This window comes from Zingiber officinale, chromosome 4A, assembly GCF_018446385.1.
Source record: "Zingiber officinale cultivar Zhangliang chromosome 4A, Zo_v1.1, whole genome shotgun sequence".
NCBI classification, from domain to species: domain Eukaryota; kingdom Viridiplantae; phylum Streptophyta; class Magnoliopsida; order Zingiberales; family Zingiberaceae; genus Zingiber; species Zingiber officinale.
Genome location: NC_055992.1, coordinates 126,653,865 through 126,679,784, shown reverse-complemented (window position 1 = coordinate 126,679,784; position 25,920 = coordinate 126,653,865). Strand labels below are relative to the sequence as shown.

General features: G+C 41.5%; 2 protein-coding genes and 1 non-coding gene across 3 annotated transcripts; 1 reads left to right on the top strand and 2 right to left on the bottom strand.

The window, feature by feature from the left end:
• Nucleotides 1–11,366: 11,366 nt before the first annotated feature.
• On the bottom strand, nt 11,367–11,440 carry TRNAW-CCA. Its single transcript has one exon. It is a non-coding gene; the product is annotated as a tRNA-Trp (tRNA).
• A 5,482-nt stretch (nt 11,441–16,922) lies between these two features.
• Nucleotides 16,923–23,203, bottom strand: LOC121971048. The gene is made up of 4 exons (XM_042522126.1): nt 23,051–23,203; nt 22,241–22,376; nt 21,105–21,273; nt 16,923–20,345 (listed from the first exon to the last, which is right to left on the bottom strand). Exons 2-4 carry the CDS (start codon nt 22,352–22,354, stop codon nt 17,143–17,145), a joined length of 3,486 nt encoding a protein of 1,161 aa, XP_042378060.1. The 5' UTR covers nt 22,355–22,376; nt 23,051–23,203; the 3' UTR covers nt 16,923–17,142.
• Nucleotides 23,204–23,497: 294 nt separating this feature from the next.
• On the top strand, nt 23,498–25,852 carry LOC121971047 (thioredoxin-like protein YLS8). The gene is made up of 2 exons (XM_042522125.1): nt 23,498–23,784; nt 25,364–25,852. Exons 1-2 carry the CDS (start codon nt 23,665–23,667, stop codon nt 25,670–25,672), a joined length of 429 nt encoding a protein of 142 aa, XP_042378059.1. The 5' UTR covers nt 23,498–23,664; the 3' UTR covers nt 25,673–25,852.
• Nucleotides 25,853–25,920: the final 68 nt, after the last annotated feature.

Here is a 25,920-nt window from a genome sequence, read left to right as displayed (position 1 = left end):
CAGCTAGGTCAACGGGCTGACCGGATAGCTGGCGAGAAGTCCAGACGGGTCGACGGGCTTGTTGGTGCAACCTTAGGTCAAGGTTGACCTGGTTGACCCGACTCGAGGTGACTTGACTCGAGTTGTATTTTGATGTTTGACTTGGGAAGATTGTCGGTGCAACCTTAGGTCAAGGTTGACCTAGTTGAGTTGCATGTTGATGTTTGACACTCGTGAGAGAGTTCTATTCTTGATATGGGACAAGAATAGATGTTTGGGAGATTATTGGTGCAACCGTAAGTCAAGGTTGACTTGGTTGACCTGATTCGGGAAAAAGTCCAAGTATGGAGACTTGGCAACGGGAAAAGTCCAAGTATGGAGACTTGGCACTGGAAAAGTCCAAGTATGGAGACTTGGCACGGAAAAGTCCAAGCAGGAGCTTGGCAGTGGGAAGTCCTAACGGGATGTTAGGCAGGTGTGGAAAGTCCCGTGAGTGAAGCCAGTAATGGAAAGTCCTAACTGGATGTTAGGCATTGGAAAGTCCCGTGAGTGAAGCTGGGAAAGTCCTAACTGGATGTTAGGCGTTGAAAAGTCCCGTGAGTGAAGCCAAGGAGAAAGTCCTAACTGGATGTTAGGCGGTGTGGAAAGTCCCGTGAGTGAAGCTGGGAAGTGGTGTGGAAGTCAAGTAATGGAAAGTCCTAACTGGATGTTAGGCGTATGAAAGTCCCGTGAGTGAAGCTGGGAAGTGGAAAGAACTAGGCAGTTGAAAAGTCCTGGTGAGTGAAGCCAGGCAGTGAGAAAGTCCTAACTGGGATGTTAGGCGGTGTGGAAAGTCCTGGTGAGTGAAGCCAGGCAGTGGGAAAGTCCTAACTGGGATGTTAGGCAGTTGGAAAGTCCTGGTGAGTGAAGCCAGACGGTGAGAAAGTCCTAACTGGGATGTTAGGCAGTTGGGAAGTCCTGGTGAGTGAAGCCGGGCAAGGAAAAATCCAGATGGATCAAGGATGATCAGACATCTGGTGTTGAGAAGGTCAAGTAGGTCAAAGGGTGACCGGATACCTGACACAAAGAGAAAAGTCCAAGTGGGTCAAAGGGATTGACCGGACACTTGGTGGAGAGTCTTAGCAGGTCAAGGGAGTGACCAGATGCTAAGCATGATATACCAACAGGTCAAGGTTGACCGGATGTTGGCTTGGGAGACTTGGGACTTGGTTTTGGCAAAAACCAAGCTCTGGATCGGTCTGCAGACCGATCCAGTGATACGTTTGTATATCTGATCGGTCTGGTGACCGATCAGATAACAAACAAAGGCAAAGCGCAGTTCTGTGAGCTTACTGATCGGTCTGGGGACCGATCAGCATGAAGCTTGATCGGTCTCCACGACCGATCAGACACTCAGCCGAGAGAGGTGGGATCGGTCTGTGGACCGATCCATCTGTGGCCTGATCGGTCCACAGACCGATCAGGAAACGAACAGAAAGTTGGGCACTTTCTGTGGAGCAATCTGATCGGTCTAGGGACCGATTAGCCCAGGGCCTGATCGGTCCCCAGACCGATCAGAAGGGTCCTGGACCGATCAGGGTGGAGCCTGATCGGTCCACGATTCGACCGTTGAGTCACAACGGGTCGCTCCGTCTTCTCCGCTGGCTTCTATCTTCGCTGTGCAGGTTCGCAGGTTATAAAAGGAGATCAAGGCTTTGGTGCAACTTCTTCTTCTTCCTTCCTGTTGCGAAGTGCTGTTGTGCTTGAGCTTTGTTGAGCTCCTCCTTGTCGAAGCTTCGCGTGAGCTTCATTCCACGACTGGATCAGCTGCTGCTGAGTTGCTTGTTGCATCTGTCTGTGAAGTTGCTACTTCATCCGGGACCCCAGTCGACGAGAAGGCAAGCTACTGTGTTTACATTCCTGTTGTATTTTGTTCTTGCTATTCTCTTGTACTCTTAGCTTGCTGTTGCAAGTGATTGTGGCGAGGTTTCTCCACCCACAAGGAGTTTGATTTAGCCGGTTTTTCGGGGACTCATCCACCGACGGATTGATAGGCTTCGTCCACCTTACGGACACGCCGAGGAGTAGGAGTTTCATCTCCGAACCTCGTTACATCCTTGCGTAGAGGTTTGATTTCTTCTCCTGTTTTCTTTCTGCATTTAGTTTCCGCTGCGCTAACCCTAGTTTGTAGAAAGAAACGCGAGCAATTGGGGTCGGCTATTCACACCCCCCTCTCTAGCCGTACGAAGAGATCCTAACAAGTGGTATCAGAGCAAAGGTTTGCTCTTCATCGGATTAACACCCGGGGAGCACGAGCTAGAGGATGGATCTACTCGGAGAAGATGTCACCATTCCACCCTTCTACGAATGCGGTGACTTCGCGTATTGGAAGGTAAGGATGAAGTACTTTCTTATGACTAACATAATGAATTGGTTTTGTGTACAAGAAGGTTTTACTCCTCCGGTGGATAAGGAAGGAAAACCTCTTGAGAAGAAGGAGTGGACCAGAGAACAAATTCACAAATCCGAAATCAACGAAGAGGTAACGAGAATAATTGAATTTTCATTGCCTACTAACATCTTGTGTAAGATAGGTTACAACAATGCCAAGGAATTATGGGATAACTTGGCCAAGTACCATGAGGAGAGCTCCACTTCAAATCATGAAGAGGAGACAAGTGAGTCATCAAGTAGCTCACATCATGGAGGAGAGGAATTAGAAGTTGAGGGTTACTCAACATCTAAGGACGAAGAGGAGGAGAGTTCTTCTTCAAGTTCGGAGCAAGAAGAAGAAGCTTCTACCTCCGAAAGGGATGAAGAAGAGAGCTCGCATCCACCCTCAACCCTAGGTAACTCAAGCAATTTAAGTTCAATTAAATTACACATTATGTGCTTTGAGTGTAGGGAACATGGACATTACAAGAGTAAGTGTCCAAAGAGGGTAAGAAAGACTCCACCGGCGCCAAAGGTCAAGGAAGCCGGAGTCCCGAAACGCAAGGGCAAGGAGCACATCGTGTGCTTCCAATGCAAGCAAAGGGGACACTATAGGAGCCATTGTCCGAGGGGGAGGCAACCTCACAAGGGCAAGAGACCGGGCACATCGATAGGGGGAGCTAAGGCAAACCCTAAGGTAACCTCTAAGGTTCATTTTTGCAATTCTAATAAAATGCATGCTAGGAATTTTATTGCACTTGTCGATAATAACAAGCATGATAATCTTAGGAATCGATATATGTGCTTAGGTGCCAAGCATGTTAGTCTAGGTAAGGACAATGCTAGAAATGATAACACTAGGATTAACTCATCTAAGGTTAAGGAAAACCTAGGTAGGAATCCCAAATCAACTAGACACATGCCTAGGAATGCCTCAAAGAACAATGACAAATTAAAACTTGAGATATTAGAGAAGGAGAATCAAGTCTTGAGGTCAAGACTTGATACTTTGGAAAAGGCTCTTAAGAACTTGGAGAAGTCATCTCTAGGGTTTAAGGGTCAAAAACCAATGTCCAAGGACAAGAAAGGTTTGGGTCACAAACCTAAGTCCCAAGTGGTCAAGCCCACTTATCATAATGTTCCATTCGATTATGGAACAAAATCTAGGGCTAGGAAGACCATCACCAAGGTCACAAGGGGAGTCACCCCTAGAGTTGATCTTGATGAGTCCCAAATGACCAAGGCTTTAAAGCCTAAGAGGGTCATTAGGAGGGTTGCTAGGGAAGTTATCCCTAGTGAATATTTAGTGAACCCAATGAGCTCAAATAGGTATTGGGTTCCTAGGAGCATCTTCTCTACCCCATAGATGGGTTAGAGAGTGTCAACTCCGATTAGAAGGGTAGTTAACCCAACTTTGAGGAAATTGACGCTCAAGGAGCATTTTCAAGGTTTTTGGGAACCTTTGAAAATGAAATGGAATATTTACTCCTTGGAAGAGTAAAATGTGCCATCATGGAAAATGATGATGTTAATTTCAATTGGCACAATTTGGGAAAATCTAGAGAACTCTTGAGGAAAAATGAAACATGCCAAGATTTGAGGATAAATTTGATCTTTAAGTGGCATGAATGAATCTAGAGTTCAAGAAGTGTCAAAATTAGGATTTTGGCATATTAGGGCAATCAAGGGTTAAAGCTTAAGTATTAGCTAAGGCTAAGGATACTTAGATAGGTAATCTAGGTATGTCTTATTCATGTTAAATCTTGCCATGATTGTTTGCCCTCACATGTCATGACATCATATTTAAGTTTATCTTTTGAAATGTCATGATAATGCTTAGGTTAGTTTTATGTCATGTTTTTTTTAAGTTCCACACTTTATGCCATGACATCATGACATTGGCACATGTTTTTACTTATGAAATCATTATATGCCATGTCATCATCTTGTGCATTAATGATCAATGAAATTGATTTAAGGACTAAGACACAATTTGATATGGAGATCAAATTGATGTTTAGAAAATGCATGAGAATCTAGCCTAAGATAACCTAAACCCATATCTCACATCAAATTGACTTGAATGTGGTTTGATACACCTTAGATGTGTGTGAGATATTAGGATCATGAGTTAGGATCAAGGTGCATTGTCCTTGTACCTAGATGACCCTAATTCAAGAAATTAAGGATCATAGGGAAAGCTTGTGTACATGTCATGTACATCTAGCCCTAAGATTATGGTCCTAAATTCAAATGGTTTTAAAAGCATTTTAAAATTGATTTGAAAAACCTTGATGAAGCTTTCCTAGTGATTGCATTCATCATTGAACATTGTGATACAAAGTTGAGTTAAACTTGAACTATTTCAAAGTTTTTGAACTTTGTATCAAGATTGAAAAATGGAAGTTATTTTCATAGAAAACTATTTTTCCATGATAGTGTATGATATGAGGAATGTATCCTCAAAGTTTCGTAATTTTTGGAATTTTCTTGAATTTATTAGGAGTTTCTGATTTTCCGGAAGGGGAAATCAGAAGTTCTGATTTCAGTGGCTGGATCGGTCTGCAGACCGATCCAGAGTATTGTGGATCGGTCTGTAGACCGATCCAGTGAGTTCCAGTAGCACGAGTGCGATCTGGTGAAGGGCTGATCGGTCTGGGGACCGATCATGGCGTGCCGAATTTCTGATTTTTTAACTGTTGTCTGAAATTTCAGTTATGGAAGTGGATTTTCGGATTTCTAAAGGTTTGAAACTCTCCAAGACATTGTTGGTGCAATGGTCAAGGGGGAGTTGATCTTTAGGGGGAGTCTTAACTAATTGTCAAGGGGGAGTTGACTTTTAGGGGGAGTTTTTACTCCTTAAGACTTTTGAGGATTAGTGATATGGGATTATCACTAAGTTGATTGTTAAGTTTAGTATCAAGGGGGAAATTAAGAGTTTCAATGAAAGGTATGGGACTTTCATTAGGAAGAAACTCTTGACCTTGATACTCTCCTTTTTCTTTTTGATGTGTGTCAAAAAGGGGAGAGTGTTCATTGGAGAATTATTGGAGAACCCAAGTTAGGTTATCAGATTAACCTAAGCTAGGGGAAGAATGTCAAGGAATGTTCGAGGAAGAACATTGGAATTCTTTTTGATGTGTGTCAAAAAGGGGGAGAATTATTGGAGAACCCAAGTTAGGTTATCGGGTTAACCTAAGGGGAGAATGTCCAGAGAATGTTCAAGGAAAGAACATTGGACATTGGAAGATGGTTGGAAAACCAAAGTTAGGTTATCGGGTTAATCTAACTTGATTATGGGTTTTGTCAAACATCAAAAAGGGGGAGATTGTTGGTGCAACCTTAGGTCAAGGTTGACCTGGTTGACCTGACTCGAGGTGACTTGACTCGAGTTGTATTTTGATGTTTGACTTGGGAAGATTGTCGGTGCAACCTTAGGTCAAGGTTGACCTAGTTGAGTTGCATGTTGATGTTTGACACTCGTGAGAGAGTTCTATTCTTGATATGGGACAAGAATAGATGTTTGGGAGATTATTGGTGCAACCGTAAGTCAAGGTTGACTTGGTTGACCTGATTCGGGAAAAAGTCCAAGTATGGAGACTTGGCAACGGGAAAAGTCCAAGTATGGAGACTTGGCACTGGAAAAGTCCAAGTATGGAGACTTGGCACGGAAAAGTCCAAGCAGGGAGCTTGGCAAGTGGGAAGTCCTAACTGGGATGTTAGGCAGTGTGGAAAGTCCTGGTGAGTGAAGCCAGGCAGCGGGAAAGTCCTAACTGGGATGTTAGGCAGTTGGAAAGTCCTGGTGAGTGAAGCCAGGCAGTGGGAAAGTCCTAACTGGGATGTTAGGCAGTTGGGAAGTCCTAACTGGGATGTTAGGCAGTTGGAAAGTCCTGGTGAGTGAAGCCAGGCAGTGGGAAAGTCCTAACTGGGATGTTAGGCAGTTGGAAAGTCCTGGTGAGTGAAGCCAGACGGTGAGAAAGTCCTAACTGGGATGTTAGGCAGTTGGGAAGTCCTGGTGAGTGAAGCCGGGCAAGGGAAAATCCAGATGGATCAAGGATGATCAGACATCTGGTGTTGAGAAGGTCAAGTAGGTCAAAGGGTGACCGGATACCTGACACAAAGAGAAAAGTCCAAGTGGGTCAAAGGGATTGACCGGACACTTGGTGGAGAGTCTTAGCAGGTCAAGGGAGTGACCAGATGCTAAGCATGATGTACCAACAGGTCAAGGTTGACCGGATGTTGGCTTGGGAGACTTGGGACTTGGTTTGGGCAAAAACCAAGCTCTGGATCGGTCTGCAGACCGATCCAGTGATACGTTTGTATATCTGATCGGTCTGGTGACCGATCAGATAACAAACAAAGGCAAAGCGCAGTTCTGTGAGCTTATTGATCGGTCTGGGGACCGATCAGCATGAAGCCTGATCGGTCTCCACGACCGATCCGATCAGACACGCAGCCGAGAGAGGTGGGATCGGTTTGTGGACCGATCCATCTGTGGCCTGATCGGTCCACAGACCGATCAGGAAACGAACAGAAAGTTGGGCACTTTCTGTGGAGCAATCTGATCGGTCTAGGGACCGATTAGCCCAGGGCCTGATCGGTCCCCAGACCGATCAGAAGGGTCCTGGACCGATCAGGGTGGAGCCTGATCGGTCCACGATTCGACCGTTGAGTCACAATGGGTCGCTCCGTCTTCTCCGCCGGCTTCTGTCTTCGCTGTGCAGGTTCGCTGGTTATAAAAGGAGATCAAGGCTTTGGTGCAACTTCTTATTCTTCATTCCTGTTGCGAAGTGCTGTTGTGCTTGAGCTTTGTTGAGCTCCTCCTTGTCGAAGCTTCGCGTGAGCTTCATTCCACGACTGGATCAGCTGCTGCTGAGTTGCTTGTTGCATCTGTCCGTGAAGTTGCTACTTCATCCGGGACCCCAGTCGACGAGAAGGCAAGCTACTGTGTTTACATTCCTGTTGTATTTTGTTCTTGCTATTCTCTTGTACTCTTAGCTTGCTGTTGCAAGTGATTGTGGCGAGGTTTCTCCACCCACAAGGAGTTTGATTTAGCCGGTTTTCCGGGGACTCATCCACCGACGGATTGATAGGCTACGTCCACCTTACGGACACGCCGAGGAGTAGGAGTTTCATCTCCGAACCTCGTTACATCCTTGCGTAGAGGTTTGATTTCTTCTCCTGTTTTCTTTCTGCATTTAGTTTCCGCTGCGCTAACCCTAGTTTGTAGAAAGAAACGCGATCAATTGGGGTCGGCTATTCACACCCCCCTCTCTAGTCGTACGAAGAGATCCTAACAGGGCTGACCGGACGTCTGGCAGGTAAGTGAGGTAAGTCACTGGAGGGGAGTGACTGCGAGGACGCGTTTCCGGGAAGGCAACATTAGGCGTTGATCCGGCTTAGATCCATTTCGGATATCTAAGTCGAGATCGTGACTAGATTTCGGTCTCGGAAAGACGGAATCTAAGTCATACTATTTTTGCTAATTCATACTCACTTTGCTTTTGTTAACAATCTGTGTTGCAGGGTAAATTTGCCTCCAGACTAATGTTTGTCTTGCAGGACGGATTCTGCGGGAAAACAGGGTCCGGGCGCCCGGAGGTCCGGGCGCCCGGAAGGGATCCGGGCGCCCGGGAGGGAAATTTCATCTTGATCGCGCGTCGCCACGTGGAGCTCGCTGGTTGGACTTGCCACGTCTCACCAGGGCGCCCGGAAGGCATCCAGGGCGCCCCGAGCCTCATATAAAAGAAGGGTCAGAGGAGAGCTTCAGAACAACAACGAAAAGAAAAGTCTTCCACTGCTCTGCACTTCTGCGACGCTAACAAAGCTCCGACACTACGCTCCTTTCTTGTCTTTATTGTCGGTATTTGTTTTTCATTTTCATTAGCATTCATTGTACTATCTTTTGTAATCATCATTTCGAATTGCTAGTGATTGCCCAACGAAAGTGGTCAAGGACCACGGGCCTTCGAGTAGGAGTCGTCACAGGCTCCGAACGAAGTAAAACCATTGTGTCTATTTTACTTTTCCGCTGCGTTTATACTCTGAGTTTTCGAATCGATATTCACCCCCCTCTATCGAATCTAACGGTCCTACAGTTACAAGAACCTATAGGGTCACATACTTAGGACAATTAGATGGAGATTAGGTTCATATGATGAACCAAGAGGACTTGATTCATTTGATGGATCCAATTGGATTAAGAGTAATCCAAATTTGGCTAATTGAGTTAGACTCAAGTTGATTCATGTATACAATGAGTCTAATTTAGATTATGACTCATTAGATCAATTTAATTTAATGAATTAGATTCATTATATTAAGTTGACTTGAATCAAATGGTTAGATCAACCATGGAAGAGATTTGGTCAAGTTTGACTTGATTTGAGAGGAAGATGAAAAGTCAAGTTAGACTTGACTTTATGCCACCTCATTGGTGAGTTGGCATTGAAGTGGACCAATGATGTTACTCCACATCATCATGGGTGCCACCTCATGGAAGTTACAAAGTCATTTTCTTAATAACTTCACATTAATTGCATTTAATGGGAGGTTACACTATGGGAAGTGGGCGACCACTTTTGGTTTTGAATGGGAATTCAATTTTTCATTCAAGTGTGCATTTTCTTCCTTCTTCCTCTTGGAGCTCTCTTCCTCTCCTTCTCCTCCTCATCTTGGCCGAACCACAAATAGGTGCTAGCACACCTCTTTGTGTGTTTTTCTCCACCTACGTGTTCGTATGGATACTTCTAGAGGGGTATCTATCTTGATACTCATGAGATCCGGCGTTTTGGACGAGCGGGATACGCGAAAGGCACGCTTCGAAGGTATAATTCTTCTTTATGTAGATCTAGGAGTAGATCTAAGTTGTAAACTCGTACTCGTATCGTTTTTGAAAAGTTTTCTTCGCACGAGATCCGTTGGCTAGGGTGATTCGGGGTTTCCGCGACGCGAAAATAGCGGTTTTCGCGGCCCGAAAAACTCAACAGACAGGAGGGGATGTGACCTCCGGCGATTTGAATTTCGACGGCCAGATTTACTTCTAGGTATTCGCACCGCCGATCGGACGGCCTAGCCTTGTCTCTGATGTTTATACGCTTGAGGCCGCCTCTTTCTTCCCCTCTTCACTTAGCGTCCTGGTTGCCGGCGATCCCCTGTGCCTTGACGAATCTTGCTTTTCTTGTTGTCCTTGCTTCCAGTGAGTTCGTTACTTCCCCTCGTAACAATTTTCTACTTTGCTATCTTCGATAATCCTTCCGTGAACTTCTCCACCTACCTCTGCCTCCTTTTCTTTTGCACTTCTTTCCGATTCTTCTCGGTTATTCCTTCGACTATGGCTAGTACATCTCAGCCTTCATCTTCCGCCCCGGGTCCATGGTACGACACCATTAGAGTCCAGGTTCGACGAGGATGATGCTCGCTCCCTCGCCAATACCTTTGAACTTCCTCCCGACTATGAAATCCACGTTCCGTTGGCCACCGATCGGCCTTCCGTTCCGCCGAGCGGCTGTGTCTGCTTCTTCCGAGACCAATTTGTTGTCGGCCTGCGACTTCCCCTTCATCCTTTTATCATAGATGTTTGTAAATATTTTGATTTATCCTTTTCCCAGTTAGTCCCAAATTCCTTTCGTCTTTTGTGCGGGGTAATTATCTTGTTCCGCTTGCATCACATCCCTCTGACCCCTTCGATTTTCCACTACTTTTATTACCCAAAGCTTTCCGATCAGCCGGGCACTTTCCTCTTGCAAGCTCGCCCTAGTCTGGTCTTTTTTGACAAGGTACCCTCCTCCAACAAACATTGGAGAGAATATTTATTTTTTGTTCATTTTCCCGACCGACCCTCCTTCCAAACCACTTGACAACTTTCGTTGGGGCCTCAACCTTCACTGCCCCGCTATAAAAGTGCTCCGGACTACTTGCATGCTGCCTCCATGCTAGTTGGTCAGAAGTTCAATGTTCACAAGTTGCTGGAGGAAGGAGTTCTGGCACTCTTCGGCCTTAGCCCGATCAGTCCCTCCGAGCCGATCGACTTAGGTAAACTGTTCACTTACTTCTCTTCTCTTTGTCTAACTGATTTCTTTCTTTATTTTGCAGCCGACATCATGATGAGGGCACGCTTGGTTGGGCAATCAAAACTTACCAGTACCGAAGTTGACAAAGTAGTGGTCGAAGTTTTGGCCGAGCGGGGATTTCAACAGGAAGATCTTCCAGAGCAGATACCCCCCGAGCGCGAGCTTATTCAGGAGGCCGGTGGGGAGTCGGGCCAGGTGCCGATCGAAGGAGCAGCGACTGGTGCGCCGATCGCAGAGCTTCCGATAGATCAGCTAGCTCCAGAAGAGGGCTCCCAATCGGAAGCGCCGCTGGAGAATACGCGTAAGAGGCGCCGAGCGGAGAAAACTACCCGATTCGTGTCCTCAATGGTGAGGATCGCCGATCGGCTTGGTGCTTCTGGACCGATATTGCCGGAGGCCGCCAATATCTCCTCCGATCAGACACCCTCCGACCCTCTTGTCGCCTCTCCAAACACCATCCTGCTGCCACTATCGGGTCAGGGTCGCATCCTAAGGTCAAGCATCAACCCTGCGCCCTCTTCCTCCCGCGCGGGCCGGTCGACTTCTTCCCATTAAGCCCCGGCCGGCCAGAGACATGTCACAACCACCCTCCACCTTCCTACCGAAGAGCTTTCGACAACGGGAGGCTCGACCGGTCAGACTGAACACCAGATCATCATTCGAGGCCATTTGGCCGAGGTGTGGGAAGATGCGCGCGCTCGGGCGGCGGCCGCGCCCCCGGGTGTATTAGCGGACAGCCACACTAGGCAAATTACCGGCGTGAGTTTTTCTTTCAACTTCCGTACCAATTAATCTGTCCTTGTCTCTGATCTACTTCAGGTTTTGATTTCTGCAGTTTTAGGTGGACTTTTTTGTTTTTTTGTTCAAATATTTTATTGTGATTTGACATCAAATAAACTGACTCACGCTCTGTAGGATTTGAACCCACGACATCGGGTTTTGGAGACCCGCGTTCTACCAAACTGAACTAAGAGCGCTTTCTTATGTTTATGACAAGGGATACAACTATACTGTAAAGAAATCTACCCCAATGTATCTTGCATACATATAGTATAAAAAACGAAAAATTATGTACAAGTATTAGAAGATATAATTTGAACTGGTATTTTAAATATCATAAAGGACAAATTAGGAAAATTCCTCAAAAATATATGCCAAAGAAATTTCTAATTAACCCTGTTGGAAGGAACCTACATTGGATTCCAAAAGCTTGTCTTAATTAAAGTTTAATTGGACTTAGGGTTTTCAAAGAGTACATTAAACGTTTAATTTCCTTATGAGGCTTTGTCTAGAAAGTGGTTGTTGCTCCAATAACCAAGAAGGTCTAGTACCTTGCCACAGTCTGGAAGTCAAGTATTGAAATAAAATATTTAATTGACTAATTGATAAAGTATTTAATTGTAAAATAATGCTTAAATAGTTAAATATTTTACAGTATCCTTAGTTTAGAAAATTTTTACTTAGATTTTTTTTTTAAAAAAAGACTTAAAGTTTTTTTTTTTTTTTGGCTTCAGCTTTAGTTTACAAAAATTTCTACAAAATTAGTTTTTGAAAATTTGTTTAACTGAGAAAATTATTGATTGTTTTTTAAATTTTTTACTTAATTTTTTTTTCTAAAATTATTGCATTGTTAGTGTTATCAAAATTATTTTCAATCTTGATAATTTTTTTCAAAATTGTTTGAAAATAAAAGTTTATAAAAGTTACTCTTAGATTTTATGGTACCCCATTTTTTATGTGATCAAAGGGAGAGAAGGAAGAATTAAGTCTAGGGGGAGGTAGCTTAAAATTTTTTATTTTTTGCACTTAATTACAAAATTTATTATTTTAGCATTATAGTGGTTTACCGTATCTTAACTTGGGTTGCTAACATCAAAAAGGGGGAGGTTGTTGGAACCCCAATGTGGTTTTGATGTGATCAACTAAATTAGGTTAGGTCCTGTTGTGTTTAACACTGTGTCTAAATGTGCAGGAACTTAGGAGCACAGGAAATCGAGCAAAAGACACAACTAGTTAGAAGGACGGCATGAGAGAGAGCCGACGGGCTCGGTGCGTCTGAGGGACGAGGTGTTGCGGAAGAGTACATCGGCGGACGAGAAGGGTGTTGGGGCAATTTCCTTTGGTCAAGTTTGACCATCTTGACTAAGCTTGAGTTGAGTCAAGCTTGAGTCGGGATTTGAATTTTGATGTTTGACAATATATGGAGATTGCTAGGGCAATCGCCCGATTGTGGAGATGGTCAAAGGGTTGACCAGGTTGATAAGAAGACAAGTCAAGTAGGTCAGGAATGACAGGAGACTTGACTGGGAAGTCATAACTGGAGGTTAGGCATATAGAAGTCCTAACTGTATGTTAGGTATATGGAAAGTCCTAACTGGAGGTTAGGTGTATGGAAGTCCTAACTGGAGTTTAGGCAGTGGTGAAAGTCCTAACTAGAGGTTAGACATATGGAAAGTCCTAACTGGAGGTTAGGTGTATGGAAGTCCTAACTGGAGTTTAGGCAGTGGTGAAAGTCCAAACTGGAGGTTAGGCGTATGGAAAGTCCTAACTGGATGTTAGGCATATGGAAAGTCCTAACTGGAGGTTAGGTGTATGGAAGTCCTAATTGGAGTTTAGGCAGTGGTGAAAGTCCTAACTGGAGGTTAGGTGTATGAAAGTCCTAACTGGAGGTTAGGCAAATTGGAAAGTCTAAGTGTGATCTTGGCAAAGGAGAAAGTCCTGATGAGGAGCCAGACATTTGGGAAGTTTTCGTGAGGAGCCAGGCAACTAAAAGTCCAAGTGTGATCTTGGCAAAGGAGAAAGTCCTGGTGAGGAGCCAAGTATTTGGGAAGTCCTGGTGAGGAGCCAGACAATGGGAAAGTCCAAGTGTGATCTTGGAAAAGGTTGTAAGTCCAAGCTGCTGGGATTGCAAGGTTGCAAACATAATCCCACATTGAAAACACATGGGAAAGATCATGGGTTTATAAAGAGAAAGATATCTCCATTGGCATGAGGCCTTTTGGGTAGAGCCCAAGAGCAAAACCATGAGGGCTTAGGCCCAAAATGGACAATATCATGTCATTGTGAAGATATCTAAAATTCTTTTCGATCCTACACAAGCATGTGGTCTTGGCAAGGTAAGTGATAACTAGGATGAGGCTGAAGGAAGCTCCTGAAGGCAAGACGTGAAGGATGGGAGATATCCGAGGGACGCAAGGCTGATGGAGGAGGCTAGAAGGCTAGTTCGAGGTTGGTCGGGTGTGGCCAAATGATAGGCATGGAGACCCAACAGGTCACGGTTGACCAGGAGTTGGGTTGGAGATTTTGGACTTGAGTTTGAGTCAAGTCCAGGCTGGTCAATCGATCGGGCGATCGATTGAACCAGGGTCCAATCGATAGGTCGATCGATTGGAGTGTGCTGCGATTATGGGAAGACCCAATCGATTGGGATGTGAAATCGGGAGCACAGAGGTTTTCCCAATCGATCGGACGATCGATTGGGAGCTGCCAATCGATCGGTCGATCGATTGGGCAGTAGAAGCTCTCGCGTGGATGCGAGAGCACAGAAAGGCTCTGAATCGATCGAGCGATCGATTCAGGCAGTCCCAATCGATCGGTCGATCGATTGGGAAGTGACCGTTGCGCAGGAAATGAGTGATGGATGGCTGGGATGGAGCGGTGCTGTCGTGGCAATCGATTGAGGATGATTTGGATCGATTGGGAGCACTGTTTAAAGCCTTGGCAGAGCGTTTTCTCCGTAGATTTTTGCGATCTTTTCCTGCGAACTCACAACGATTTTTCGGCGATCTTTTCCGAGCTTCTCCGCCAGTTCTTGAAGGCTCTTGGGGTGCATCCCCAAGGTTCAAGAGGCAACAACAATCAACAAGTAAGCAAGAAGAAGAGTGTATTTCAGTTGTATTTTTGTATCTTCTTCTTGTGTGAGTGTTGTAGTGTTGTGTGTGTTTATACGAGACTTTTCCGCCTCCGACTGCGACCGAGAAGGAGTTGTTTACTAGTGGAGAGTGCTCGAGTGTGTGGATCCTTGGATTAGTCATCTCTTCTTGAGGTGGATACCAAGTAAACCCTAGGAGTTAGCGTGTTGGTTTGTTGTGTGTTTGTTTTTATTTTCCACTGCATATTAAGACGAAGCAAATCAACGCAAGCGCGAAGAAACGCTATTCACCCCCGGTCACATCAGTCCCAACAAAGGGAACCTGCAATGTTTTCAAGGGATGAGAAGCTGGAGCGGAAGTATAAATAAAATCTCTATGATTGGATAGAGTGAATGATATTATTAGTGTCATTGTGACAAAAGGTGAATACGTTCGCCCCCAGCGTCCGATATTATTAGTGTCATGGATCTTGGAACGATAACATAATCAAGTACATAATCTAGTTTAACACACTATCTTAAATGAAGGGATAATTCAAGGTAAATTTACATTTCAAAATATAGAGTTTTATAGGTAGATTAAGTGGCGTAGCCATGTGGGTGGGGACGGGGTATCACCATAATTTTTTTTTTTTGAATAATACTATATATTTTTAAAACCCTCATCGCCCATTCATCACCATTCATCACTAAAAAAATTAAATTAATCATATATCTGCCCTTTATCTAAGTTATCAATTGGTATTACATTTACGAGAAAATATAGCAACCTAGATTAAGTACTAATTTTAAAAATAAAATAGATAATAATAAATAGATGAATTAAATTGCAGAACATAATGTGAGAGTGCTAAATTAAAATTGAATTGAATTCAAATTAAATCCAACTAGTAGGTGCGAAGATAAAGATTATATTGGTTTAAATCAGAATTGATTTGGAGTTCATTTGATTAAGTTATAACCAAATTAAATTTAAAGTTTAAATGAGTTCGATCGATTTAAAATGAGCTAGGGTATTTCCGAGGTAATCTTCTCTTTATTTTTCCTCACTTTTCTCCCTACTCGTGCTGCAACCCCCTTCGTCCATTGCTTTCTTTTATTTGTCTCTTCCTCCTTTTCCTCATTTCTTTCTTCTCCTTCTCTTCTCCCACAACGGTTAACCTCTAGTTTTTCCTCTTCTGTTCTTAAGTACAAGAGCTCTTTTTCTTCTCTAGTAAGCAAAAAATGCAATATCAACTGCTACCCTCTTCCAATAATAAGAGCATCTCTCAGCCCTTGTCTTCCTCTTCTCGTGTTTTCTAGGGGTTTTATTGGCACTGTAAGAATAACTCTATTTTGTCTTACCTTGCTGTCGTCAGTCGAGATTATTAAGAAAGACAGTAAAGCTCTCCTTTTTTGCTTCTTCCTCCTTATTTTTTCTATTTTTTTTTTTCAAAAGTAACGATCTTATGTTAAATATTATGAGGAAACGAGATCTAATTTTTTTGACTTTAAATCATAAATAAATTTTGGGGATTGACATATCATTATTTTAACAAGAACTAAAGGCTAATGTTGAAATTTTCAAATTTAAGTTAGTTTTCATATCCTTAAATTTGAAATTTAAGATTTTGGATCGTAAAAATAGACCTATACTAATATTTGGATTTTCAAAAATCATCATTCCTGATTGAAAATCCGTGCTATGCCACTGGGTAGATTGCTCTATTTCTTATGCCGCAGGATTTGTAAAATGTACTAAACACAATAGGATCATTATCAGATGAGCTCCGGAAGCCATGCATTAGTATCAAAAGGAAGAAAAAAATCATGAAAACGAATATCCTTGCTCAGATGTACAGTGAAGGTGAATCTTACAATAGAAACAACTTATTGCCCCAAGGAATCTAGTTGTCTAAGACAAGAGTAGATGAAGATCCTGAAAGAGCACATGCAAATGAAAAAGAAGATTAGAAAAGTATTGACACAATTATGTATAAGTTTGCATGTATCTCCAACGTACATGTTCATCCATCAGCTGTTCAGTGTAGCTCAGAAAGGTGATAGAATAAGGTTGGATGATCTAAAAGATCTTTTTGAATTACTAGGTCACTTTCTTAACTGATAACACGAAGAATCTCAAAGAAGCGACCAAAAGTTTAATCACAATCAACTTACTAATCCTACTCCCCTAATCACACGTCTTAAGGCTTCCCTTATGACCTTCTCTCTTTGTTGCTTTCACTAGCTTTCTCATCAACTAATCATTGTGAAAAATCTCGAAGTTTTTTTTGCAACATAATAATAATAATTGACTTTGCTAAAATATCAATTGCAATTGTCTTTATTTTTAAGGGTAGTGGCAAATTAGTATGTTCAACGTAACTTGATTTGCCAATAAATTAGGCAATTCATCTCATGCATTTTTCTTAGTTTTTTTTTTTAAAAAAATGTCATTGCTTTCATATGATAAACTAATGTTATAATGTGTTATATTTTGAGAACAAAGCAAGCACATGTATCAATTAAGCCAGAGAGATAGATCGAGTGGATAATACATGGAAGCAAGAGTTCATTTATAAACTAAACTAAAAATATACTTAACAGTATGCCATGAACAATCACTTAATTTCATGTCTTTTTCCGTTTGGAGAATGAAACATATCATAAAAGTACTTGGAGAATGATTCAATTCATACATTTCTGCAATTTATCTTACTCCTTGGCACAGTTTTCATACATGTTTGCAGAGAATTTACATCTGCCAAAATCCTTCCTACACTTATTTACTGGCACCCACCCAGCGAGGAGCATGCACTGGAATTGTTCTCAGTTGGAATGCTGCGCCAAAGAAGCAAGTTTTATCTCAAGACGTTTGGCTACCCGAAGAGACTCCAGGGCTTCTGCTTGCTTACCCTGTCGTTTAAAATTGAGTGCTTGGAGTTTTTCAGCCTTGATTTGTTCTTCCAGATCAGCTTTCCCTTGGTGTTGTTTCCTGTTACTGCTGTCAAAACTTGCATGTGGTTCAGTTTTCTTATGTGGTTGGCTGGTTGTGGCAATTGTACCTTGCAAACCTATAGCTTTAAGGGCAGACATAAGTTGAGGATCAAATAGATCCTCTACAACTACATCATCCGTCACTTGTGGCATGCTGTCGGGCACGTTAGCAGCAGTTGAACCTTGCTCAAATTCTTCCAGTTGCTTTTCTAGAGCCTTTGCTAATTCAAGTTCTGCCTCTGCTTCGTCGGTCTTTCCCTCTCTGCGTAACTTGAGAGCATTACGCTTGTGAGAAAGGGACTCCTGTTGAATTTTAAAACGATCACGGCCAGATGGTGGTTTCTCTGATGGGCTGGATTTGTTCTCCTTCCTGATAGAAGTATTGTCAGAAGTAGATCTTGAAGCTTCCTCTTGGACTGAAATGGATTGCTGACTATCTTCCAAGTTCTTTTCCAAGAGTTTTGCCTGTCTAAGTTCCTCCCTGGCTTCTACTAACTTCCCCTCTCTTTTTAGTGCAACAGCCTTTCTCTTGCGTGAAAGAATCTCATCCTTAAGAGCATCAACACCATGAGCTAACTTCTGCTCTTGTGATCTGAAGCTACTAATTAAAATGGAATCCGATTCCTCATTGTTGATTTTCTCTTTGAAAACACCCTCACTATCTGACTTAACCGGTGAAACTTTGACATCTGTGTCATTGCTTTTCACTGGATGACCTAGCAATGAGTGCAAGGTTTCATCGCCTTTGTTGGAAAGCAATTGTAGCATGTCTTTAGTTTGTTGCGACTGATGCAAATGGGTTCCAACAGGACTTTCATCAAATGTCAGACTTAATTTTTCTATAGAGGTCTGAGTTTGCGATCCTGCAAAATCAATGTCAGAGTCATTCACTAATTGAACAGATCCATACTTTGATATTCTTTTCGATGTTGATGATGGTACTAGACTACCAAAGGAAATTTGCTCATCACCAGAAGCCTGCTCTCTGCTAGAGATCTTTTGAGGAATCAGAACTCCAGAACCATCTGAATCCACTGTCATGAAGTTGGCATTAGTTGGAACTTCCATTTCAGCAATTTGGCTTTCCAAAGCTTTTGCTTTTTCCAGTTCTTCCTCAGCCTCCTCAGTCTTTCCTTGGCGTCTCAAAGCCAAAGATTTTCTTTTTATGGCCAACAATTCTCTCTGAATATCAGCCTTACTTCTCTTAGGCTTAGGATGGCTTACAAGAGGGGCATTATTGGTTTTAGACATGTTTTTCGTGGTTGTATTCATCATGCTTGCAGATTCAGAATTATCATCCTCACTCCAACCCAAGTTCTTCAGAAGGGACAACATTGCAGGATCGTGCATATCTTGCTCTGTTACGTCATTTTCAAATAGTTCCTCTCTGAGATCCAAGCTCCTATCATCACCCTCATGAAGGGGGGTGAAGTTCAACATATTCTTGCCTCCCACCTTATGCACAGCTCTCCTGGGATCAATTTCAAGATTTTCCTGTTGTTCAAAAATATTCCCTTTTGTAGTTTCTTCTACAAGCTTTTTGGGCGCACTTTCCATTTCTTCTAGTTGTTTCTCTAAAAACTTTCCTTTTTTTAATGTCTCATCAGCTTCATCCATTCTACCTTCCCTTCTCAATGAGAGTGCTGCTTTCTTCAAAGCCAAGAGTTCTTTCTGAATCATTATCTTACTTTTCGGTGGTGGCTTAAAAGGAGAGGTTAATGTTTCATCAACATTTTGCTTTTCAACTGATTGAATTGCAGCTGCGTCAACATGAGGGCTAGCACTCTCAGGTTTAAGTTCAGATGAAAGCTTTGCAGAGCTAGGCTGAAGACTCTCCAAATCCTTCTCAAGTAGTTTAGCTTTCTTTAGAAGATCCATGGCTTCTGAAACATTGCCAGCTCGTTTTTGGTTGAGTGCCTCTCTTTTCAGACTAAGGACTTGGTTTTGCATTGATTGAATATCAAAAGCAACAGACTTTTCACCTTTACCAGCTAGTGGTTCTTCCTCCTCTTCAGACCAACCAAATGATTTTAAGGCGGCTGCCATTTCTGGATCATGCATATCATCCTCAGTCACCTGAAAATTACCATCATTAGGGAGATCATCTGACAGAAAAGTGTTGAGTCCGAACTCAACTCTTGATGCATGTCCGATTTCTAACTCCTCTTGCTTGTCATCATCCATGCTGTTGATTAGAGCATAGAGCTCATCATCAGAATCTCCAGCATCTCCCAAAAGTTCTTGTTCTTCGATTTGCTTCTCTAGTATTTTAGCCTTCTTTAACTCCTCCTTTGCTTCAGCAAGTTTACCTTCTCTCTTCAATAACAGTGCCTTTTTCTTAAGAGCAATAACCTCAGACCTATCTACACCGCCACCTATTTTGGAACCTTGAGAAGACCTTTGAATGGTTTCTGCTAGAATATTCGACAGCTCTCCCTCCAGACTAAGCTTTGCTGATTTCTTATCAGATTCACGTACATCTGCATCAGACCATCCTAACTCTCTAAGTTCCAAAGCGAGATCATCCTTTGCATCTCTACCCCTTCGGGAGCTTAGTTTTGGTGCCACAGCAGACTCTTCATGACCATCAATTTTTTGGATACCAACAGCATGTATTGCTCTTGATGCCATTCGTCGATTCTTTCTTTGTGCAATTTCCAAAGCTCCAGCTTGCCTTTCAAGTTCTTTACCACGTTTAAAAGCCTGAAGTGCTTCCTCAGATTTTCCTTCTGCCTTCAATATTTTATGCCTTTTCTTCTCTTCAACTGCTTTTTGACGTAATTCCTCTGGGTTACCTAGCGACACATCCAAAGTACTATGGTTGTGCACATCAACGGATGCGGTTCTAAGAATATCAGCTTCCTTGCCTGAGGCAGCAGATATTTCTCCAACACTAGAGAAGGATGAACTGCCTGATACGCTCTCAAGGACAAGGCTTGCAACATGGTCTACTTCATGTTGTGATTGTTGTTTCTCATCAGTTCCAAGGATCTGGCTAAGAATTTCATCCTCATGCAGGGCCTGTTTTGTATTAACTGGAAAATAAAATAAACAAAAAAAATATTTCCATAAAATTTTTTTCAAGGATTGTTTCAAATGTTCTCTTAGCAATTGATAATGGGCAAAATTCAAAAGAGCCCCCCTTTCAAAAGGGCACCCCACTTTGAATTTTTATCAAAAGAGCGCCCCATCTCCTGCAAAATGACACAGAAACCTGACACGCGCACTCCCTCTATATTCTTGCCTAAATCAGATCACGTTGGAGCAGCTATGAAATCGTAGCTGCTCTAATTGAGTTGCCACACAGTTGTAGTAGCTACAAAATCGTGTTGCAACAACGTGTATACTGGATAAACTTTAAGAGGGCATAATTTTTGACTCTGGTTTAGGGTTTAGAAGATCTTTGAATGAACTATAATTTGATATATTATGTGTCCCATGGTGAATCAAAAGTTATGGTCTCTTAAAGTTAAACTTGTAGTTGTATCGACTAGGGTTTTGTAACGGCTACAACATGATCCAATCTAGGCGAGAATATAGGTGGGAGTGCACGTGTCATAAGCATGCAGTGTGTTAGAGGGTATTTGTGCCATTTTAAAGGGGGTGGGCCATCCTTTTGATAAAAAATCAAAATGGGGCGTCCACGATTCAATAAAAAGGGCACCCTTTTGATTTTTGCCCATTGATAATTGATAACAATAGATGTTTTTAACTAAAATATTATTTAACAAGCAGGTGGTGTAGAGAGAAGACATGGACAATCAATAAGAATCACTGAAAAGCAAAGCACTGACCTTTTGAAGTTCTTTTTTTATTTCCATATCTCAATTCAAATCGAGCAGCTTCCTCTATCTTTTTACAAGGATCGCATATTCGGACTGGTGCATCCCCTTGTCCACGTAAAATCATTCTCTGCTGAGTGCAATTGTTACAGAAAATGCCTCCACATCTGCGGCAATGATGCTGCAGCAGCAAAAATAAAAATCCATTTTGAAGAAAAGTTTGTCCTTGTCCAAGACATTATGAAAATGATTAAATAACAATGCCAAGAAATGAATGATTTTAACAAAACGAATGATTAGTTCCCAAGGGTTTTTGACTTGGAATGTTGCCTTCATTGCCCATCTTGTAAGAAAATTGCTTCTTCCAGTATCTAAAAACTTATACAATGGAAACTGAAAATAAATCAAAAAGTAGTTTGCTATGAAGAATAAGAATTATGGAAGAATATCCTACCAATAAAAGTTATCGGAAGGTACCAACAGGGAAACATTTATAACAAAAACAAAAGACCAGTAGGTAAAATGAAACTATAAATAGGGATAACAGCTCACTTTGTACTGCAAGAATGTATTTTGATAAAGCCAAATATTTAACATGCAAATCCAATGAATGGATTTATCCATAAAAAAGATATAGCACCATATCTATCATTTGATCTCAAATGTGCACCTGTATCATGCATAGAACTAACTTGCATGAATTACTTAAATTACCAATCAATATTGGAACAAGGCTAGGCTAGTTCACTGACTACAAGTTATTATTCAAGAACTTGAATCAATTGTGATATAGAAGTTTATGACAAGAAATAAATCATCTATTATCACCAAAAAATAGTTTAAAAAGATGGGGATGCAGTGACGAATAAAAGAAAGAAATCTGGGCATATGCCATGCTCCTAAGTGTTGGTTCTGGTTAAAAGGATAAACTAAGTTGTTATAAATTTAATGGAGATGGGAGGATGATAACTTGGATTGTAGCACCACAAAATTAAAGAAAGAGTGTTACTATTTTAATAATATGAACAATGAAGACTTAATCAATTATATAAGTATGACTGAGTGGCGCACTGGCAATGACTAATTTAAGAATATTTCCAAGAGAGAAAATTATTAGTGGCTCACAAAAATACATCAAAGGAGCATACCTTTCTGTTTATAAAGGTGAACTGCGATGAACAACCCTGACAATGGGATGCATCAACCACCCAACTTCCTCCTCGCATTGAGGGTTTTGCTGGCAACCCAATCTTCTCTAACATCCTTTTTGGTGTAACAGAAAAACTAAAGATAAAAGCAAAAGACACACTCTTAGTACCGTTTAGACTAGCATTCAACCTGTCAACATGATTCTGCATTAGTTATTTTTCTCTGTCTAAAAAATACTTTGGCAAGATGATTTAGGTTAGCACATAAAACAGAGCGTGACAATAATTGAGATCCCTAATCGAATGAGGGAAAAACTGGCATCCCTAATTACAAGTAAATATCATAAGATTGGATGGTCTTAAGTTATTTTTCCTGAATTTCTAGCCACTTGCTTAACTAATAACACGAAGAATTTCAAAGAAGAGACCGAAAGCTGAAAATGAACCCAAAGAAACCTAGGCAATCCGTAAGTTTATGAATATAAACCCCAATGACTTGCTTTACTGTTCTGATCTAACGTCAATACCAACAAAAATTGTCCCTCGCTATGCAAATTTATAATATCGAACGATTGCCATGCTGATGCTACCCCGAAGGAAATGCCTCAAAGTTCAGAACTTCGAATCCTCACAAACCAAAACCTGGTATATTTAAGATTTAACATCAACTGTAGAATTAAATCCACGAAAGGCCGCTTTTTATCAATCGATCCCAAAATAGACAAACGAAGGCAACGACAAAAATCAAAAGATCTAGCTTAGCAAAAGATTAGACAGAAGGAAAAAAAAAATTAAAAGGGAAGCGCTTACGGTCTGGGAGTCGAAGATGGCGAGCGGAGATTGAGAATCGCAGGTAGATAGACGGGAAGAGGAAGCGCGAGGAGGGGTTAGGATTTGGGGGAGACGACGGATCCATATCACGGAAAAAGGTGAGGGCTTGGTCTTCGACGAAGACCATGAAATTGCTGTCAGTGAACGGTTTCTACACGCGCTACGGTTGGGCATCAGCCTTGGGGCCCATGTATTTTCGGGGGGCCTTTTTGGAGGTATACATATGTGTAAAGATAAAGATTTATGAGCATTTCGCACTCTTAGTACCAAACAAAGTTTAATCAATTTTTATTTTTAAAAATAAATTAATTACAAAACAATTTAATAAAGTGTTATTTGTAAATTTATATGCAAATTTAATTTAATATTTATGGGAAAAAAATCCATATGATTCCACCAAAAACTTGGTGTTTGTATCGAAATCAATTAGAAGAAAAACCCACGACCTAGTTTTTGATTGGCCTATTTTATAGGACCCATTGTTACAAGTGTATTTATTCGATTTGGGTATCGGCTTCGCCCTATCTCGACGATCAAGAAGTCGGCGTTCGAGAGAGGAGGAAGGAGAAAGAGATCATCCTTGCGGTGTGAGGATGTCGTACCTTCTGCCGCATCTCCACTCCGGTTGGGCGGTGGATCAGGCGATCCTGGCGGAGGAGGAGCGCCTCGTCGTCATCCGCTTCGGACACGACTGGGACGAGACTTGTATGCAGGTACCTCTTCCTCTTTTTGATTCTCCGGATGTGTATTTTTCAGCTGCTCGTAGAATTTGCGCGGTGAATTTCATTTATTTGCTCATTGCTTTCCTGAATTTTGAAGTTTTCGAATTGTTCCCAATTCATGTGAGGAACCCTAGTTGGGAATATCGATGTTGGATTTACTGTTACTACTTGCACAATAGCACTTTTTTACCTTCTTGCTTCAGGTCACGTATTTGCTCCATCAGAGAAGACTGGGGTTCCAAGCTATGCTTGTTTGTTTGTTTATTTATATGGCATTTTTTTTTTTTTTTGCTTTTTTTTTTTTTATTGTTATTGTCATAGGCAAGTCCAAATTTCGGACTTTTAGCATTGTCAGATAAGGAAAGATTACTAATCTTTGACAAAAGAGTTAGATAAACTCTTAATCCTTTAATATACTATAAATTAAAAGTGGAGCAACATTATGAACAACAACCTCTTCTTGTCTGCGAACACCATAGAATTACCAAATGTAGAGATGTGGGTTATTTATGCATCAGGCATTATCAGGTTTGTCAGCTTGTGTACCTTGATTTATCTTCCAATATGGTTGGCAAATATGAACAGATAAAAATTTCAGTTGCCAAAATGTCTCTCTCTCCTAGATGGCCGTTCCTGAACACGAGTAGCCGTTATCACTTTGCTTGCATTTCTTGTATGCCCTCTTGGATTTAAAAGGCTGTAAAATCTTTCCTGGGAGATGGTTTGACTTCCATGTACCTCATCAGATGGTCATCCTGAGATTTTGCATTAGCATTGGTAGTTTTCTGGTTGTGTATTTTGGGGATTTGATGGCTTATCAGATGTCAGAAACCTGGTAAAAAAAATCAATTCTAATAATCTTATTCAAAATCCTAGTAAAGGAATCAAGATTACAGTTTCTAATTTTAATTCAATGGATTACTCGTGTGTTTGTTATCAACTTTCTGTTCAAAGTTGCTGAGGTGTAATTTTGATCCTCCTCCATCCAATTTTTCTTTAAAAAAGGTAGCAGAAATTTCGTTAAATTTTGATCTTTGATTACTTGTTTCCTGGTTTAAGTTTGTTGAAAGCTCTATTCTTAGACATCATGAAAGACAAGAGCTCTTAAATCCTTAATTGATCCAAGAGACAATTCCAAATGCAAAGGCCAGCATATTTATAATCCTTTTGTGAATTCTAGAACACTTCATAACACGCACACCTCTGAAAATTTGAATTTCACCTTTATGGATTATTTCATTCATTAGAATAATAGAAAAAGCATAATGTTTTGTAATTTTTTTTCATTTCCAAATTGTTTACTGGCCTGAAGCTTTTCTTCTCAAGAACTTCAGGCTAGTAAGAACCAGCTGTTCCTATCATTTTTAGATTATGCTTATACTGGGATTCTCTATTGTGAAAGAATGTCTGATGTCATATGCTGAAACATAATGTCCCTTCAAAAGAAAGAATATGGTAATTTTTGTCGACATGTGCAATTTGCCAGGTTTTTTTGCAAGCACATATGTTAAGCTTCTTTTCTTTGGTCCTTCTGTGGAACTTAATCATGACCTGGCTTTACTGCTTGTAGATGGATGAAGTTTTGAGTTCTGTTGCAGAGACTATTAAAAACTTTGCGGTGATCTACTTGGTCGATATCACGGAGGTGCCTGACTTCAACACCATGTATGAGCTTTATGATCCTTCAACCGTGATGTTCTTCTTCAGGAACAAACATATCATGATTGATCTTGGTACTGGTAACAACAACAAGATCAATTGGGCAATGAAGGATAAGCAAGAATTCATCGATATCATTGAGACTGTGTATCGGGGAGCGAGGAAGGGCCGCGGTCTGGTGATTGCTCCAAAAGACTACTCCACCAAGTATCGTTACTAATGGATTTGCAATGAATCGTAGCTTTTAACTATTACTATACGTTTCTAAGTTGTGATGAGAATAAAAGAACATCGATCTTGTATGATTCAGAAGATTAGGAGACTTATTGTACTAAAACTAAAATTATGATTCAAGTATTTCCTTTTAAACAAAGAAATTGTGTGGATATGTTCATCTTAAGGAAGTATGAGCTCAATCTGTAGGAACTAAATAAAGCAACCTCCCTTTGCTTCGCTTTCAATTGCCGC